Source organism: Asparagus officinalis, chromosome 10, assembly GCF_001876935.1.
Source record: "Asparagus officinalis chromosome 10, Aspof.V1, whole genome shotgun sequence".
Taxonomy (NCBI): Eukaryota; Viridiplantae; Streptophyta; class Magnoliopsida; order Asparagales; family Asparagaceae; genus Asparagus; species Asparagus officinalis.
Window position 1 is genome coordinate 23984342 of NC_033803.1, and position 19618 is coordinate 24003959.

General features: G+C 37.4%; 1 protein-coding gene and 1 long non-coding RNA gene across 2 annotated transcripts; one reads left to right on the plus strand and one right to left on the minus strand.

Moving 5' to 3' along the window:
- Nucleotides 6556–7009, plus strand: LOC109825767. Its single transcript, XM_020392655.1, has one exon. The coding sequence runs from the start codon at nt 6619–6621 to the stop codon at nt 6853–6855; it is 237 nt and encodes a 78-aa protein (XP_020248244.1). The 5' UTR covers nt 6556–6618; the 3' UTR covers nt 6856–7009.
- On the minus strand, nt 9027–9438 carry LOC109824919. Its single transcript, XR_002242843.1, has 3 exons — nt 9399–9438; nt 9206–9322; nt 9027–9087 (listed from the first exon to the last, which is right to left on the minus strand). It is a non-coding gene; the product is annotated as an uncharacterized LOC109824919 (long non-coding RNA).

A 19618-nucleotide genomic window follows, 5' to 3' on the forward strand; every position in this document is an offset into this window, starting at 1 on the left:
CTTTTAATCTCAAGCGATGATTATTTTGTAGGCGGTTATGATGCGATCTAAATCTAACCTTCACCGCCCTTTTCTTAATAAAAAGTTAGTGTTAACTTAAACGAAGTGGATTCAATTTGGGCCCGCACAAGGATGGTATGTGTTGTTTTCTAGTTGAAAAGGATTGATTTCTATAGCAGCAAAGGTGTACCGCAAGATTAACAAGATAATGCTTGTTTCATTGATGTCCTTTTCGCCACATCAAACTCTCGAAGCAACGTTTGCCAAGGGAGGGAAAAGCTGTGTGCTGGAAATTAGGTAGAGCAACCATAAAGCACAAATGAAGATGAGAAAAGGATATTACCCTAAATGCGTGTTTGATTTGATGTGAAGTTGCCAAGTTGCACGACCTGGTCCGTGAAAGTTCACGCAAGCTCCAGGAATTAGATTCGATCTTTGATGGGGAAATTTTTATTTTTTTTAATGAATTTAGACCGTTGTGTGTTCAGGAAAGGAATCTGTTTCTTCTTCTGGCGGTTTCCTTAGCTGAAAAGATAATGGTTGTTTAGTCTTTAAGCACTACGATTGTATTGATGATATTTTCTTCTAGGTGCATATTGCTCTACGGTTCTTCTACTTGGAAGTTTTAGGGGTCATTATTTTGTCTATTTCTGGAATTTGAGCTGAGGATAAGATTGATGAAGGAGTATTTAGATATGGTTTCAACATGTATTGTATGCTCAAAGAATTGTAAGAGAACAAGATTGATAAAGTGTGGTTGAGGATGGATCAATGAATACGGCGGTTGTGTATCTGGCAGAGAAAAGATAATCCTTAGCAGAGCTGAAGGGAGAAGAAATACATGCATCCAAAAGAAAAAAAAAAAATCATATTCTATCAGAGAGTATGCTACCATAGTCATCAATTGTATGTGGTGACTGCAAACTACGCAATTTGCAAATGCGCAGAATAAGTCATCAAAATGAAGATCGGTACAGTTCAGAATCGAAACTCAACCTTCTGATGTGTCATTTCAATGGTCTTTACAGAAATTAGGAGCCCGACATAAATTTACATTGCATTAACTGATAACAACACGATACACTCTTGGATTTTGACAAAAAAAACACAATAAAGCGAGCTCGATAACTCAACACACTCACCTGACATGTACATACACAAGCATACGCTACCCCCCTTTTACTTATATACATAAAAACTACTCTCAAAACATCACAAACCAGTTATCTCTCCAGGGTTTTGATATTCAACGCCTCGATAGTTCTTGATATTCAACATCACAAACCAGCTGTTATCTCTCCAGGGTTTTGATATTCAACACCTCAATAGTTTGTCCAGAGGAAAGCGCCTTTAGCGAAACTCCTCTTTTCTGCTAAGCTGCCAGCGACAGGCAGTCCGTACTGAGTAAAGAGGCAGTCGAGCTTCCACTCGGGCATCGATTCATAGTCAGCTTCGGTGTACCTTGGGTAGTTCAGTGGCATCTGGAAGCTCGTCGCCACACCTTTCCTGCTGCGCCTGCCTGTTACCTATTGAGCTTGTTTCCATCCTCATTGACTCCATGCCGCCACTTACCGAGGTTTCACTACTTACGGCCGGGTCCTTATATAGAGTGAGTAGGCCTTGGGTTTTGTTGCGTGTTCGTGTGTGTGATGTGGGGTGAGAGATGTGTGCTGTTATAGTGGGACACACAACAGCATTATTATCCGGAAAAAGATTAATTGCCGATGGACCTGTAGTTCTATTGTCTTAGATAAGGGCCCGTTCGGTTGCAGAAGAGGGCTTGGGAAAACCTGCCAAAACTGACAAAAACTGTCAGTTTTGACAGGCTTTCTGCCCATTTCAACTCCTTTTTTCAGCAACCAAACGGACCCTAAGAGCCCTCCGAGCGAAATTTATTATTATTTTTCTTTTTACTTACAGGAGGCCTACTCATATATCAAGAACTATTTTCTCTTTCTTAGAGGGGGGTCAAAATTTTCTCACTAAGGAGGTCTATTTGCAGCAATAGAACTAAAGGAGGTAACCCTTGGGAAACGATGTGTTCTCTGTAGGTGGTGACCTGATATTGGACTGCACAAAGTACCTACCTTTCTTTCTGTAGGTGGTGACTTGATATTGGACTGCACAAAGTACCTACCTTTCTTAGTGAGACATCGTGTTAACTTCAAAGGAAGTGGGTTCCATTTGACATGCACAAGGACGGTAAGTGATGTTTTCTAGTATAGAAGGATTATTTCTAGCTAATAGCGAAGATGTAACCCAAGTTTAAGAAGATAATGATTGTTTTATTGAAGTTGATTTCGCCGCATCAATCTCCCAAGCTATGTTCGCAAAGAGACAATAAAACTCTGTGCTGAGGCCTGAGAATGTAGAGGAATCACAAAGCACAGGTTATGATGAGAAAAAGATATTTTCGCTAATGCGTGTTTGATTTGATATGAAGTTGCCAAGGTACACAACTTCATCCGTGAAAGTTTACGCAACCTCCAGGAATTAGATCCAATCTTTTTTTTGAAAAACAATGATGAATTTAGACTCTTGTGTCTCAGGAAAGGAACTTGTTTCTGCTACTTGGGCCTCCCTTGGCTTTTAATTATTGTTTAATTAGCACTATGATTGAATAGATAATGTTTTCTTTTATGTGCGTTGTTATCCTCCTATTCAGTATTAGGAGTCTTTCTTTTGTCTCTTTCTGGGGACGTGGAGTTTGGTAGGTTTTGTGCCTTCACGGCTATGGTTAGCTTAATATACTTAGAATGTAGGTTAGATACTTTCTTGATGCATAACATGGACATAAAATGTTTGACATCCTATGAATTAGGGAGGAAGTGTCTCTAATTATTAGGCTTGAACCTGCAAGAAAATATGGGCCTTAAAAAGAAGCTAGGAATCAATTTTAATCCAAAAGCTATAGCTATCAGGTATTGAGCCAAACTCTCGTTTAAACTCATCACTCTTTCTTATCTTATCCGATGTGGGACTATACTCACATATTAATCACCTCAACAACTCTCCCTTAATTTGTGAGTATAATTCAAAACTTCTACCACTTCGCTGGTGGTGGCTAACTAGACTATATCACTCCTACGGGCATCCATGGATTCTCCGACACCTTCAGGCTTCACATCAAAGATCATCTATTTTTTTTTAAATTACTGCCTTAAACAGAAGTTAGGAATCAATTTTAACCCAAAAGCTATAGCTATCAAGTATTGACCCAAATTCCTATTTAAACTCATCACTCTTTCTTATCTTATCCGATGTGGGACTATACTCACATATTAATCACCTCAACAGATGCTGGAACTGGTACATTTTTCACTTAGGGGGTGTTAGTCAATTGGGACATTTTCATGTAAAATGGGATAATTGTTAAAGTGGAATAATATTTCGCTAGTGGGATATTTTAGTGGGATAACTAGGAACAATTTTGTGAAGCAGGATATTTTGATAAAATAACGTGGGATAAATTTTTATAATCATGAAGTATATATTTATGCATTTTGAAGATATAAATACTATTTATGTATTTTAAACTTACTATTATTAATTGATAATTGCTTACAAGAATGTTCGTTACTATTAAATAACTTTTGGTTAGACTATAAGATATTGACAATTATTATTATGATGATGGTCTAATGATGGTGATAACCATAATAGGAAATAAGTAAAGAAAAAAATAAAAAATAACAAAATAAATACGAGCTCTAGTTTTTTACCACATAGTTCCAAGCTAAAACTTGGAATAATTTGAGAGACTAGAACTCTCATTTTTGTATAGAAAAATAAAAAAAGTGGGATAATTTTGTACAATTATCCCAATTCTAGTTTTGTTAAAGTTCTGCTTGACTAACACTGTAAAATTTTATTCTAGTTTTAGTTCTATGTGACTAACACCTTAAAATTTTGTTCTAGGTTTAGTTCTATGTGACTAACACCTTAAAATTTTATCCCACAGATTATCCCAGTTCTAATTTTAAGTTCTAGGTGACTAACCCCCCCTTAGGAACTTTTTTCCTGTAAAAACTTTAATCGCTTCTATCGTTATATTTTTTTTATTGTTTAGGCAATCAAATATGAAATACATGTTAATGGACTTAATATGTTGTTTTAGGCATATACAGATCTATAGATATTTACAACCCTGGTAGACTTTTGTGGGACTGTCTTGCAATACATACAATTAATAGCGACGTTAATCTCGTGGATTCTTGATTATTGATCTTTTACCATTGTTTAAGCATTAATTCGTCTCTGAATTTTTGCCTGTATTTCATTTCATTTTCGAGTACTTCTTAGAAATATGCTTATACTACCCAGAGTACGGGAAACAATTTAAGTTTTTTGTAGAGCTTACAGCTCAAGCATCTTGCTCTTGTTTCTGTTCATATATACTTAATTCAGCGTCTCTATTATTCGTTGCAAAGCTGCAGCCTGAGAAATATTTCTTAATAACCTGTAGACTTGTTGAATTCATGAACTCAATTATTTGCAAACTGAATAAGAGTCCAATAATTCTGAACTCTCGGTTTTCCTCCTCCTCACTAACAGTGTTATATGGGTTTTTTTTTGTCAAATTGCCTTCTAACTGTTTTAATGGAATGTTGTAAAGAGTGACGATGAAGGTTCGCTCCTCTTTCTGATTTCCATTTTACAGTTCGGAATGCAATTCGCAAAAACTAATATAAACTACTAAGGACTTACATAATATATCTTTTGATAGGGCATTTCGCCCTATTTTTACTTTAAAAAAAAAGAAAAAAGAAAAAAAAGAGAGGGAAAAAAGAATCACAACTCTAAAACCAATTGTTTGAGTTGTTTATAGAGCTGCTAAGAGCTGAAACAATGACTTCTGATTCTGGAGGATGAAAGTGAGATAATATAGGGAGTGGAGGAGCCAGGATTTTACTTTAGAGGTGGCCAATGAGGTAACGATCATTATTGTTTTGATACTTTGGAACTTCCCAATGATTATATCCGACAAAAAAAAAACACCTTACAATATCATCATAAATTTCAGTAGAGGAATTTACACAGTTATGTTTCACGGCAATTAAATGCTTAGTTATTAGGAGGAATTAACTATAAAGAGTTACATAAACAAGCAGGAAACCTGCAACTTTTTACAGGAATCAGAAACACGCCCTTATACCAGGCTTTGGAAATGCTTGAGACCCTCCTCTCTCAAACGCAGAGAATACAACATAAAATCAGAGCATAATACCAGTACAAAGTATTAGTACAAATCTCTGAGAGAAAATAAATACTCTCCCTTACCTTATTTGTTACATATTAGTACCCTATAGAGCCGCCTGAATTAATCTTCGTCAGGCCAGAGAAAGGCACCTACAGCAGATTTCCTCTTCTGCTCAAGGTCTCCAGTCACTGGAAGTCCATACTCAGTGAAGAGATGGTCAAGCTGCCACTCTGGCATCGTCTCATAATCGTCCTTAGTGTACCTCGGGTAGTTCACTGGCATCTCGAACGAGTCACAATTTTGCTGTTGCTCTTCGCCGTTGGGTGTTGGGCTTTCTTCAATCTTCGACGACTCCATTATTTGCTCCTCGGCTCCTTCTCTTTTCAGATTCTTGTTCAGTGTTGAGATGTTATGCTCGCCAAGGGCGATTTATAGGGCGGAAAGGCGGTGTATATATTCCTAGTGGTATAGATAAAATTGTATTGAAGACCAGTAGTAGAGCTGATCTTTAGATCTTTTGGCTAGCTATTTATTCTTTAAATTACATACTGATTGTTAATCGCAAAAGAAAAGGTAAAATATGTTACCTACATTGTAGGTGTGTATTTTCGTTGGAATATAATCTGCTCTCATTACAGGTTACAGGCATGTATGCTTGGTATTGAGCTTTCGTAAAGTTTGTCTAGTTAATCGTCTACGATTGGGTTGATTAGTTTAGAAAATTCTCACTGGAATTAGATTCAATGCTGATTTAGACTTATGATGATGATTCTACTAATGAGGGTATATGCCCCCGAAAGTTAAGAAGATAATGGATATTAATTTAATCTTTTTATATTTTACCATTAGCTAGTGTCTATCTTTGATTCAATTGGTGTCCTGTTTATATCTTTCCTGGCTGAAGATAAGCATGGTGGTGATTCTCAGTTTTTTCGCTTGTTTTATAATTTGTATTCTTTTGCTCATATTCCATCTATTCTATTCCAAGATTGTCATCATCGGTAGCCACTTTATTCAAGTAAAAAGGAGGAAAAGGTTTGATGATCATTAATGGCCTCCTATATATTTTCCTCAAATCATGTGTTCTTGGTTATTATTGATGTATATGAATCGATATCGCAGTAGCATTAGTTTTAATATATTGGTTGTAATATGCACTGTAATACATCTCCGACATTGACGTGGAAAATGTAGGTCCATAGCACTGATACAATAAATAGCTAGGATGGGAGAGTAAATTGACAAAGTCTTGGAAGAGTAATTGAGGTTCAATCCAATCGAGCTTGACATGTTCATGCTCTTAATTGACAAGTTGAGCCTGAACCCAAATAATTCACACTGTAGACTCTATAAAGCCCCAGCACTCTGATACTTGAGAATTCAAACAAACAGACAAACTCTCTCTACATTAGTAGAGCATGGGCTCGATAGCTCAGGGTTCGAGTTCCATGGCTAATATTGGCCATGGGAAGAAGGAGAAGGGGGCGAGTAGCCATTTCCAGATGCCATTGCATTATCCGAGGTACACGAAGTCTGATTATGAGAAGATGCCGGAGTGGAAGCTCAACTGCCTCTTCAATGAGTACGGGCTCCCTGTCTCTGGGGATCTTAACTATAAGAGGAAGTATGCAATGGGTGCCTTTCTTTGGCATTGAATGAATTGATTATACAAAAGTGCATGGATGAATTAGAAGATACAGTCTAAATAAAAATATTCTAGAGATGTATGTATGTGGTAAATAAAAATTAGCGTTTGTATTGTTTACTTACTAGCTTCATGTGAGCTATATATATGTTTAGGGTTGTACATGTGTTGGCAGTGTTGCTCTGTATTCCCGTCTTTGTTAATAAGTTATTAGTTACTCCAATAACTTTTAGGCCCAGGATTTTTCTTGAAAAAAAAAAGTGTTCAGGATTGTTATCAGGAGAAGGAACCTTTAGGGCCTGTTTGACAACTCTCCTTAAACCAGTTTAGCGGGGCATCTGTCCCAGTTTAGCATAAAATTGGACCAGGACTTTAAATTGGTTTTGTTAGGCCAATTTTTTTCCGCCTAAAAAGAGGGTCAGAATCCCAATCTCCACCCCAGAGGTCGAAAAAACTGAACTGTTTAGGCCAAAACTGATTTTGTTTTCTGTGCATGTGCGCCTGAGTATTGGTAGTTTCTTTCTTAATGTTTAGAACTTTCCACTTGTGCCTAATACGGTTGTGAATTTGTGATAATATATACATGATACACTTAATTGGACACTACTTAATCTCTAACTAATGACAGCTTAATTAGGTTAAGATAGTACTGACATCGATCACACGGTTATATAAGGTCACTAGTAGAAAAACGATCAACCTAGACGGAAATTTCCGTCTAGGTTGATTGAAATTCCGTCTAGATTAGGTCATCTAGACGGAATTCCGTCTAGTTTGGGTGGTTTATTTTGCTTCCGTCTAGATTGATGCAAACTAGACGGAATTCCGTCTAGGTTGATCAATCTAGACGGAAGTCAACCTAGACGGAATAAAAATTCCGTCTAGGTTGACAGACCAGACGGAATTCCGTCTGGTTTGTCAACCTAGACGGAATTTCCGTCTAGGTTGGTTTTTTACAACCTAGACGGAAATTCCGTCTAGGTTGACTCAATCTAGACGGAATTCCGTCTAGATTGCCTTTTTGCAGGGAAAAAAAATTAATTAAAATTTGTATTTCTCTGTACAATTACATTAATATTTGAATACATCCAGAAAATACTGTACACGCCACATTCAACCATCCAATCATAATCAAAATTCATAACAATTCCATTCAAAAACATCTATATAACCAAATCCAACACATTGTACAAATCCAACCATCCACTTCAAAATATACATCAATCAGTTCCGTCTAAAACACATCCAACAACATATATACTAACAATGCACATGACTAAGATATGATACACGACATGAATAAATATAGTGTTATAACAAATAAAACTGTTTATTGAATTAAAAATAAAAAAACCTCATCCATCGTCGGCGGCGGGGGTATCTCTATCCCGATTACGAGAACGGGTGCTGCTCCCTCCAATATCTCCACTCTGAATGTTTAATTGAATAATCATTATGTGGTGTTTGATAACATATTAGATAAAAATGAATTTATAAATATAAGAAAAAATAAGGTACCTGAGCACTACTCTGTCTAGCGCCAGAATTATCGCCAATCGAGCTAATGATCCGTATGACACCATCATACGCGCTATAATGAATAGCACCGCCTAAATATTGTATAACATACCCCATGAGATAGTCCATCGAGTTCGCCGTCAGCGCAACTCTAGTCATCTCATTAGTCACCTGAATATGCAGCTCCGGGTCAATTTTGTCAATCAAGAAGGCAGAGATACGTGCGACAAATGGCATAGCCTGAAAACTGCTTGTGGCTGCTCTATGCGATGTAGATGATGTGGAGGATGTTGTGGACGATCTAATGCTTATACCGGGTGAAGCTCCGACACCATGCAGAGGATATCTTCCTCTCCTATTATTAGGGAGAAATAAATATTAAACTTTGCTCTCAAATTCAATAATGGTAAACAAATATAAATAGTATGTAGTATTCAAATTGATTCGATTTTTCACCATCCTTACCTATTTCCTCTCCTATTATTAGGGAGAAATAAATATTAAACTTTGCTCTCAAATTCAATAATGGTAAACAAATATAAATAGTATGTAGTATTCAAATTGATTCGATTTTTCACCATCCTTACCTATTATGACCCATCAAGTTCTGTGTGAGATTGATGTTCTCCTCTGCAGAAAGCATGTGAGGGTCCGTCTCGGCTTGTTCCTCCTCCTGCGAAATGTACACAGATGCAGCCTCCTTGGATGCAGTCTCAAATCCCTCCTAAAGCACAAATTTATAGTTAATTCAAGATAATGACCATATTATTTGTGTTCTCGTTTCCTCGTAATGTTAACAAAATAGAATTAATAATACTACTCAAGATATGTATAAGTCTCACCACTAACTCGAGATTTGCCGTGATCTTATCCCGATTCCTCTCATCACCCCTATATTGTTCACGAAAAGTACCATATGCCGCTCTGGCCCTCAAGTGTATCGGCATTAATGATTTCCCCTGTCATATTATAAATTATGAGATTTCATAATCATACTAAACATTAAGATCTTTTAAATCTTTAAATGACATATACCGTATCTTGACAATAAACATCCTCCAGATTGGCGTAGGAGTGTGAGCCCAAGTGATGGTCATGCAGCTTCTTTCTTCTATTTTCTGACCCCTTCGTGGATTTATTCTTTAAAAAAAATTATGTAAATATAAAATGAAATAATATCTTAAAATTATAAACTAAATTTTATGAAACTAACCTTGGTGACATCGCTGTCCTAATACATGAGGAGAGCCGTGAAATGAATCTCGTCAACTCGGTCATCGAGGTTTAAAAACCTCTGCCAGTCCTCCTCATACCTGTCATAGGTTTCATGTTTGATCTCATGCCTCCATTGTTTGAGGACGCTTCAATGGCTTTTTTAACTTTAAGTAATCTCTTACTCCGAGCGTGTTAAATTTAGAATAGCGTTTTTTCCCAAACACAACTTTTGGAAACCCCTCAAGTAATTGAACGATCTCAGTACCTGTCAGTTGACGCGGCTTCATTCTTTTCTCAACTGTACCATCAAACTTAGCTGATAATTTTCTGTACTTATGACTCAAGGGCAACCACCTTCGATTAAACCAATAACAACTCTTTCGGCTATGTGGTAATTGAATAGCTTCAAATTCTGGACCACATACAGGATAATCACACTTGCCCTTCGTAGAGTACCCTGACATATTAGCATAAGCTGGAAAATCATTAATCGTCCATAGTATAATAGCACGTAATCTAAACGACTCTTTTAAATAGGCATCATATGCTAAAATACCCTCAGACCATAATTGTTTTAGCTCATCAATTAGAGGCTCTAAGTAGACATCAATATCATTTTCCGGAGCATGCTTACCGGGTATCAGTAATGAAAGTATCATAAACGGTTGTTTCATACAAAGCAATGGAGGTAAATTATATGGCATTAATACAACTGGCCACGTAGACCAGCCAGAGCTCATTACCCCAAATGGATTGAATCCGTCACTTGACAGACCCAGTCTTACATTTCTGCAATCTTCGGCAAATCGAGGATAAATTTTATCAACATGCTTCCAAGCTAAAGCATCAGCAGGATGTCTCAATTTACCATCGTCTACTCGATCATCCTTATGCCACCTCATATTCTTTGCCGTTTCCTTGTTCATGTATAATCTTCGCAATCTAGGAGCCAATGGAAAATGTCGAAGCACTTTGACTGGAATTTTCTTCTGTGTTATCCCTGTCTCCGTTCTAATCCTTGTTGAAGAATTTGTGCGCTGTTTCCACCTAGAAACTCCACATGTCGGACACTCTTGAAGGTCTTTATTGGCTTTGTGGTATAAAATACAATCATTCGGACATGCATCAATCTTATTATAATCAAGACCCAGAGCAGAGACAATCTTCTCAGCTTGATAAGTTGTTTGGGGTATGCTATTCTCTCCTCCAGGGATTACAGTCCGAAGCAAATCAAGAAGCATTTCAAAATAATTATCTGACATACCGCTAAGTGTCTTAATATGAAGGAGTTTCAGCATAAATGAAAATCTGGAGTACTCGGTACATACCTCATATAAGTCCTTTTCACTATCTTCTAGTAGCTCCATTATTCGCTTTATTTCTGCGGAGGAATGCATATCATTAATATTTTCGACACTCGCGACACCTCCTACCTCTTCATCTTCAACTTCGTTATCATCTTTACTTTTGTCTCCAATATCATCCTCGACATTATCATCAACATCATATTCTGTAGGTCGAGGAAAAATATCATTCAACAATGTTTCTGTGTCATCTATTCGTTGGCCACCGGACGTACCAACATGCATATTTGGATCCTCATCTTCAGTGATACCCTCCCCATGCCAGTTCCAGTATTTATATTTCTCATCAAAACCTGATTTTATTAGGTGAATCCGTATATCATTTCCATTCAGCAGGTTCAAATTCCTACACCTACAACAAGGACAGTACATAGCACCGCTTCTTAAATTTCTCGGATTCATTTCCGCATAACGCATGAAGGCTTCACAGCCCTCCTTGTATCGTGTGTCGTGAAATCTACGATGCCTAAGGATATCTATCCATGACTTGTCAGGAATTATCCTCATCTGTAAATTATATATAAATATTAAATACGATTAGTCTCACAACTACTAATACATCCATTACTCTTATACATTCAACACACATCAAACATACGTTCATATATCATTTAACAATATGAATATTTATCTACATAAAATATATATAAAACATACGTAAAAACTAATTACACTAATCTTGCGGCTGTCATAGGAAGACTTCTATCCATTAAGAATATAGTAGTGCTTACATCCAACTTCATATACTTTGTATATTTTCATTTCTTGAAAATTTCGGCAGCACCTACCCGCTGTTCTCCCTGTACACTGTGCGGATGTTATTATGCGTATCAGTAATAACCCGAAACGCAGAACAACATACGCTTATTGTACACGGAGAACAACGAATAGGTGCTGCCAAAACTTTCAAGAATGAAAATATACATAGTATACAAAGTTGGATGTATGCACTACTATATTCCTAACCCGTCCGAGAAGGACAGATCCAATAATTACGAATTTCAGTACCAATTTTTTATTCCTATAATATAAAATAAACGCTCATTTTTGGGAGAAAACTTCGTCTCCTACCCAAATCTGAGTCGTATTTCATATATTATAAGTCCAAATAATTGGATGTAATTATTGGACGGAAGTCTAGGGATAATGTTATTTTTTTTATTCACCTAAATTGGATTATAACACATTATAAAAATTTATAATGTGTTATATATCACTCTATTTTTAAAAAAAAATTATTTCACTTATTTTCACATCACAAACTTAAATAATCACACATACTTATAGCACGAATGAAACTTAAATGAGTTAGGGTTTATAAGTGTTTAAAAAAAATATGATTACTGGTGTTGTTCAAATGAATTAACATGTAATTAAGTTAGGGTTTTCAGAATTGAACTCGTTTATTTTTTTATCATAAATTAGGGTTTCTAAACTAAATTCAACAATAAATAATAATAATTTAAAAATTCTAAAGCTCGGTAGAAAAAACATACATTTTAGGCAAATGAAAGAACGGACACTGTGCGGAAAGGGAGGGGCTGCCGAGAGGGGAGGGGAGGGGGGAAGGGGGAAGGGGGGTGGTCGGAAGAGGGGGGTGTTGGCCTTCTTGTTTTGATGATGTTTAATAAACAATTTACCACTAATGTTATTTGTCTAGTATTTGTGTTTTCGTATTTATTGTAGACAAACAACGTGTTGGAGGATGGATGGAATAGAGCCTCAACGATCATATTCAATGGAGGTTGGTGGAATAGTAGAGTGAAGCCTTGCAATTCAAAGTTAAAGATCAAGTTCAAGCTTCATCCGCGAGATTACCAAGTCAAGCATATTGAAGACCAATCAAGCTTGGGTAAATTAGTTTAGGGCTTATATTATGTGTGTTAATACTTCAAGCTCAATATCACACACACATGTTTAGTTTGGTTTATCGTCGTTTTGGATTATAGACTTAACGAAATTATTTTATATCTTTTATCAAGTTTATAAATCTATTGGAAAGTTTTTAAAACTTTGTTTAAACTCATTTTGTCAAGATCAAGCTTTTACAAGTCCATACTTATGTGATTTTGCAAAATAATAAGATTCCATAATTGGGAAATGCAAATTGAAAAATTCTTTTTTGTAACATGTTCAAAATCATATTTTCAAACATTTCCCAAAGTTTCATCAAGTTTGAAATTGATTTGTTATGTTTAATTGAATTTACAAAATCATGTTTTTCGTTCGTGCATGTTCGTGCATATTTTTACAAAACAGATGAGTTTTCACAAATGGGAAGTGATATTTAAGAAATTCTTTCTTTGAAATGTTTAACTACATGTTTAGAAACCTTCCTCAAAATTTTACTATTTTTGGAGTTGATTTACTGTGCCCAATTGATTTTACAAAATCGTGTATGTCAGCAGATTTTTCAGAAACTGTATATCTATGTTCAAACATTTATTTCTCTCAAATGATAAATGATTTTTCAGAAATTCATTCTCTAACATGTTCTTCTATATGTTTAGAACCTTCTATCAAATTTTCATAATTTTTGGAGTTGATTTACTATTTTTAATTGATTTTACAAATCCATATATGTAAATTTCCAGAATGCTGAATTTAGGGGTATTTTGGTCTTTTCAGCCTATAACGGCTAGTAACGGCTAGTTTTTGATATTTTCAATTTTTGGGAGTTTGTGGCTGGTTTAAGAGGCTATAAAAAGCCCTCAACTTTCATTGTTTCTCATGGATGTTTAAGATAGTTTTAAAAAGAGTTTTACAAGTTTGTTTAAGAGTTTTTAAGTTTGTTTCAAGAGTTTGTTTATGAAGAAACTTTCACAAGAGCTTGAGGAGATCATTCTTTGGTGTTTGGGCATTCAACTCTTCTCCCTCTCTCTCTTGTCATCTTTAGAGAAGTGTTTCTAAACTCAATCTAGCTTTACATTTATATATAATTGTTTGATTATCATTTTATTAAGCTAGAATTTATTTGAGTTTAGTTTGATTTGATTTACTCTTTGTTTACACACACAACCATTGAGCTTATTGTATTTGCATACATTATATAATTGGGTTGTGGGATTGTGTGACATTGAGTGTGAGCCTACATTGTGTTCTCACCTTGTATTAGTGAACAAACACCTTGTTATTGTGCCTAATTGTATAGATCACTTTGTAATACACTTGTACACCAAGAGGAGTGTGTGGTGAGAGTCGGGGATCGTCCCAAGAGGAGTGGCGTCAGTTGACGAACCTAGGGAAAGGTTGTAACCGAGCACTTGAGGGAGACACGGCTAGGTCCAACACTTGTGAGGGTGTTGAGTGGGTTTGCAAGAGTGTGAGTGTAGAAGTTTCGGCTTTCAAACCGGATTGTGTTAGTGGATTTCTCCCCGGGAGTGGGGAGCGGAGACGTAGGACGGAAGGTCCGAACTCCGTGATCATTTGATTGTGTTTGAGTGTGCTTTGGCGTTTATTTATATTTGTGCTCATTGCTCATATCGTCATTGTCTCATTATTCATATCATCCACTATCTTGTTTCATATTGTTTACCCTTGTGTTAGTTTCATCTCCTTACATATATATCTCATAGTATATCTCTTTGCTAGGATATATTTCATTGTTCATATTGCCTTTATCCTAGGCTGCATATATTGTTGTATTTATCACTACCTTGGCTAGGATAAGCTTGTTTAATGTAATTTTAATTGCGGCATAAAATGGCGATTAAGATTAGCATAGACCCTAAATCCACGCCGCCTCCTAAGGGTTAACCAGGGGGGGTGGTCGGAGGGTGGGTCGGGGGAGAGGGGTGGTCGGGTGCGAAAGAGAAAAAAACAAAAGAATGGGGGAGGGGCGGGCTGCCGAGGGCGGGGGGCGGCCCCGCCCGCGCCGTCGGAGGGGTGGCCCCTGGATGGAGGGGGGATCCGGGGATGGGTCGGGCACTCAGGGGGGCGCAGGGGCGGGGGGCGTCGGGGGAAAAGCGCACCCCAGAGGAGGGGGGATCGGGCGAGGGGGAGGTGGGAAAGAAGAAGAGAGGGTGAATTCGAAATTTGGAGGGGGGGGGGGTGGTAGGGGGTGGGGTGGCGGCTGACTAGGGCATTAAATTGCGCCTAGCAACGCTAGAGGATTTAGTGCTAGGTGCTTGAGCCCATTCAAACCTAGACGGAAATTTGCCGTGCTAGGTCTGAATAACGTAGAGGGAATTATCCGGGTCTAGGTTTGGACCTTTCCCGTCTAGATCTGACACACTAGAAACCGGGAAATTTTCGCGTCTAGGTTTGATTCAACAAGCTAGACGGACATAACTAGACGGAATTTACAGTTCGTCTAGTGTTGACGTCAACTAGACGGAAATGAATTATGTCTAGCTTTGTTCCGTCTGAGTTGGCTTCGGTTTTTCCCTAACTAGGTGGTGGAAAGGGGTGTTAAATTGATGGATGCCGGCCATTTTTTTGGGTGGCATGTTCACCTATTTGCTGCATCGTTTTGCAGAGAAACGCCTCGCGACTACTTTAATCAGCAACTGAGGCTCAAATCAACTGATCTTCTGACTTGGCTTTCCAGATTCTGGATCGGGTCCCATGCAACCCAGTGCGTTTTGGGAGATGCGAATCTGTCATGCCCTTTTGTTGGATAACTAGGGTAGGATACGAACAAAAAATATAACAAATTCCCTCAGAGCTTCTGCGGATGAAGGGAGTAACAAATTGAACAGGTAACTTAAACCCTAAAAATAAGAGGCCCGGTTTTCCAGCCAGTACTCACAAAAAATGGCAGATGTAATAAATTTTTATTTAAATGAAGAGACAAAGTTATGATAAGTGTCTTGCTAGGCGAAGGTTTGGCCTAATAGCCCTAAGAATTGCTTGATTATAACACTCTGTGAGTCACTCGGTTTGTTGTCCTAAGTAGGAAGAGCTAGATTTTTTTAGTACAGATGATTTTGTATTTATTAGCTATCTTCTCGCAATAGACCTGCAAGCCAAGTCAATTTTCTGTAGCTAAGATGGTTACAGACATCGATGTCCCTGCAGCAACAGGGTTTTCTTTGATGCCCTGAAATAGGATCAAAATCTATGCATTAATCTAGAAAATACAGAACATTAGAGGAATTTCAAAAATCATCGGCCTCACTAGTTACCACAACTTTAGAGTTTTGATGCAGTGACGGGACGTGCAGCCTGATTTCTTCCCACTAGAACTAGACTATTTACTTTATGCCATCATCCAAATCCTTTATAAAAAGAGAAAATCCTCTTTTAACCCAAAGTTTTACCCCAACTTATTTAAAAACCCACTCACTTTTCAAAACATCAATAGACCCATTATATCACATCCCACTTATTTTTAAACCCAAATGTACAATACACCCATTATTTATACTGTATTTATCCAATAACTTGAAAAATCCTAAACTACCCTTCATCCCCAAACTCTCCCTCTTTCCTCCTCCAACTGAGCCCAGAGCTCTCTTCTTCCTTCCTATTCTCCTTCAACCACTACCACCAACCTCCTCCTCTCCCCTCCCTTCACTTCCCCTCCTCCCTCAAGCTCATCAACCTCTGTATCCATCGCCCCCTATCTCCCCTCGCCGCCACGTCACCCACCACCGTCGACCTTGAAGCAGATGAATAGCCCACCAATGATTTCGACATTGACTCCCTGTAGTATGTCGACGTGGCGGCAGACAAGGACCCGAAGCACTTGTCGTTGACGCCAGTGGACGGAGCTTGAGGAGCATCCGAAGTAATGGCGGAGGTCGAAGATCGTCTGGCTTTGTAAGGAGCAGCTTTCGCATAAGCCGGCGACGATGGTGAGGATCCTTGGCGCTCAAAGGAAGTGGGTTCGGCAGAAGGAGGTGGGTTATGTTGTTCTCCATTGCAAGTCAGGTTAGTTCAACTCTTTGCCCACCACCTGTTCGTTGAATTTACGCTTAGTGTTCTCTCTTATCAATATTTGATTTTGATTTTGATGATTGTTGGTTACTCAAATTCTAATTTATTGTTCTGTCATTCTAAAATCTCATGAACCTACAACTTGCAGCCTGTCCGTGATCGCTTCAAAAATAACGCTGATGCCAAAAAGCTATTGGAAAAAGTGAAGGTAACCTTTACTTGATGCTCAATTGCTCATAAGATATGTACATTCATGAGATATCAACCATGACTTACATAACTATGGTTCCTCTCTGGACATTATGTTTTAAAATTAGAACTATAGTTCTTGCTTGCATTTATGAATAGAATTTTCCTTAGAGTTGGTGATTGATGTGAAAATCCTCCCTCTTTTTGCAAGCGTACAAAGTTACTAGGTGATTATTCTTACTTGTTGGTGTTGGGAATGGTGACGAGTTGTAACATAAAAATTCTAATTTTCTTATTGCTTGGTGGTCCTTCAGATTCTTATTGTTCTTGTGGGTTTTGATAATTTGAAGCATTACGACATCAAAATCGATATTACTTTCATGTATTTTGATTTGGAAATGCACGATAAGTTAGAATCGATATTACATAAAAGCTTATAGATGATTCCTTTGAAAGTGGTATGAGGCCTCTTATGCTAGCGTTTCTCGATATTACTTCCATGTATTTTGCTTTGGAAATGCACGATAAGTTAGAATTGATAGTTAATAAAATTTTCTTATCATGCAATCATTAATTGTGGCATTTGTTTGTGCAGGAGCGTAGATTGCAACATTTTCATGATGGGATACATATATTCCATCATCAATGGCACACATTCATTCATTCATCAGAATATGAACTTCTAGGAGGAAAGATTGCGATTGCATTTGTCTCGGAGAAATCAAAAAATCTACTAGAAAATATTGTAATTATTGTGCATGTTGTAATCATGAATACATTGGTTTCAGAACCGAATGTGGATTGAGTATGAAAACATGTTTCTTTATTGAGGAATAATTAGAAATTGGATAGCCTGGATAGCCTTAAAGTAGTAAACTCCGAAGCGCCTCATCTAGAAGTGTAAACATGTCAGCAATTGCTCATTGCTTGCTTCGGATATTTGATACGATAATGTTATAAGGGCCATGAGTGGTTATATGTCTATAAAATGTTGTAATCAGTTTTTTTTGAAGCATATTATAAGGGCCACCAGTGGTTATATGTCTATGAAATGTGTTTCAGATCTTGTATTTTGTATCAAATGTGTACATTCATAGCTCATGGTATTGTTCTATTCCAAAACTAGTGATATTGGATAATTTTGCGATATTTGGTTGATGCGCAACATTTATATATGTCTCATGTGTATGAGGTTCAGCGATATCAGATGTCATGTTTTATGTATAAGAGTTGACGTTGTTACATAGAAAAAGAGCTATATTATATTCGTCTACGTTATGTGTCGCCTGACCAATTATCCACCTCGACGAGGGGTCCTCGCTCAATTTTCTAGCTTTTGGCAAAATATAATACTTTATAGGAAAGTATAGCAGCTTATTGATAAAGTATAGCACCTTATGGCAAAGTATAGCACCTTATGGTAATAGTATAGCACATTATCGATAAAGTATGACACCTTATGGTCTCTGGATGACCTACAACTTATTGCGTTGCGATAAACCAAATTAGTTTTTTTGGCAATAGTATAGCACCTTATCGATAAAGTATAGCACCTTATGGCCTCTAAAAATTTAGAAACTTATTGCGATAAACCAAATTAGTTTTTTTAGGGCCATGTAAACACTCGATAACCTACGTTATGTGTCGCCTGACTAATTATCCACCTCGACGGGAGGTCCTCGCGCAATTTTGAAGCTTTTGGCAAAGTATAGCACTTTATGGGAAAGTATAGCACCTTATGGCCAAAGTATAGTACTATATGGTAAAGTATAGCACTTTATTGGCAAAGTATAGCACCTTATTGGTAAAGTATAGTACCTTATGCTCTTTTTTTTCACCGCAAATTCTGCATCTTAAGTTGTCTAAAACCAAATCAGTTTTTTTCACCGCAACGCAAACACTCGATGACCTACGTTACGTGTTTATTGACCAATCATCCACCGCGACGGGGGTCCTCGTGCAATTTTGAAGCTTTTAGCAAAGTATAACACTTTATGGGAAAGTATAGCACCTTATGGCCAAAGTATAGCACTATATGGCAAAGTATAGTACTTTATTAACAAAGTATAGCACATTATTGGCAAAGTAGAGCACCTTATGCTCTCTGGAAATTCTACACCTTAAGTTGTCTAAAACCAAATCAGTTTTTTTTACCGCAACGCAAACACTCGATGACCTATGTTACGTGTTTATTGACCAATCATCCACTGTGACAGGGGGTCCTCGCATAATTTTGAAGCTTTTGGTAAAGTATAGCATTTTATGGGAAAATATAGCACCTTCTGGCCAAAGTATAGCACTATATGGTAAAGTATAGCACTTAATTGGCAAAGTATAGCACCTTATTGGCAAAGTATAGCACCTTATACTCTCTGGAAATTCTGCACCTTAAGTTGTCTAAAACCAAATCAGTTTTTTTCACCGCAACGCAAACACTCCCTTAAGTTGTCTAAAACCAAATCAGTTTTTTTCACCGCAACGCAAACACTCGATAACCTACGTTACGTATTTATTGACCAATCATCCACCGCTTTTTTCACCGCAACGCAAACACTCGATAACCTACGTTACGTATTTATTGACCAATCATCCACCGCGACAGGGGGT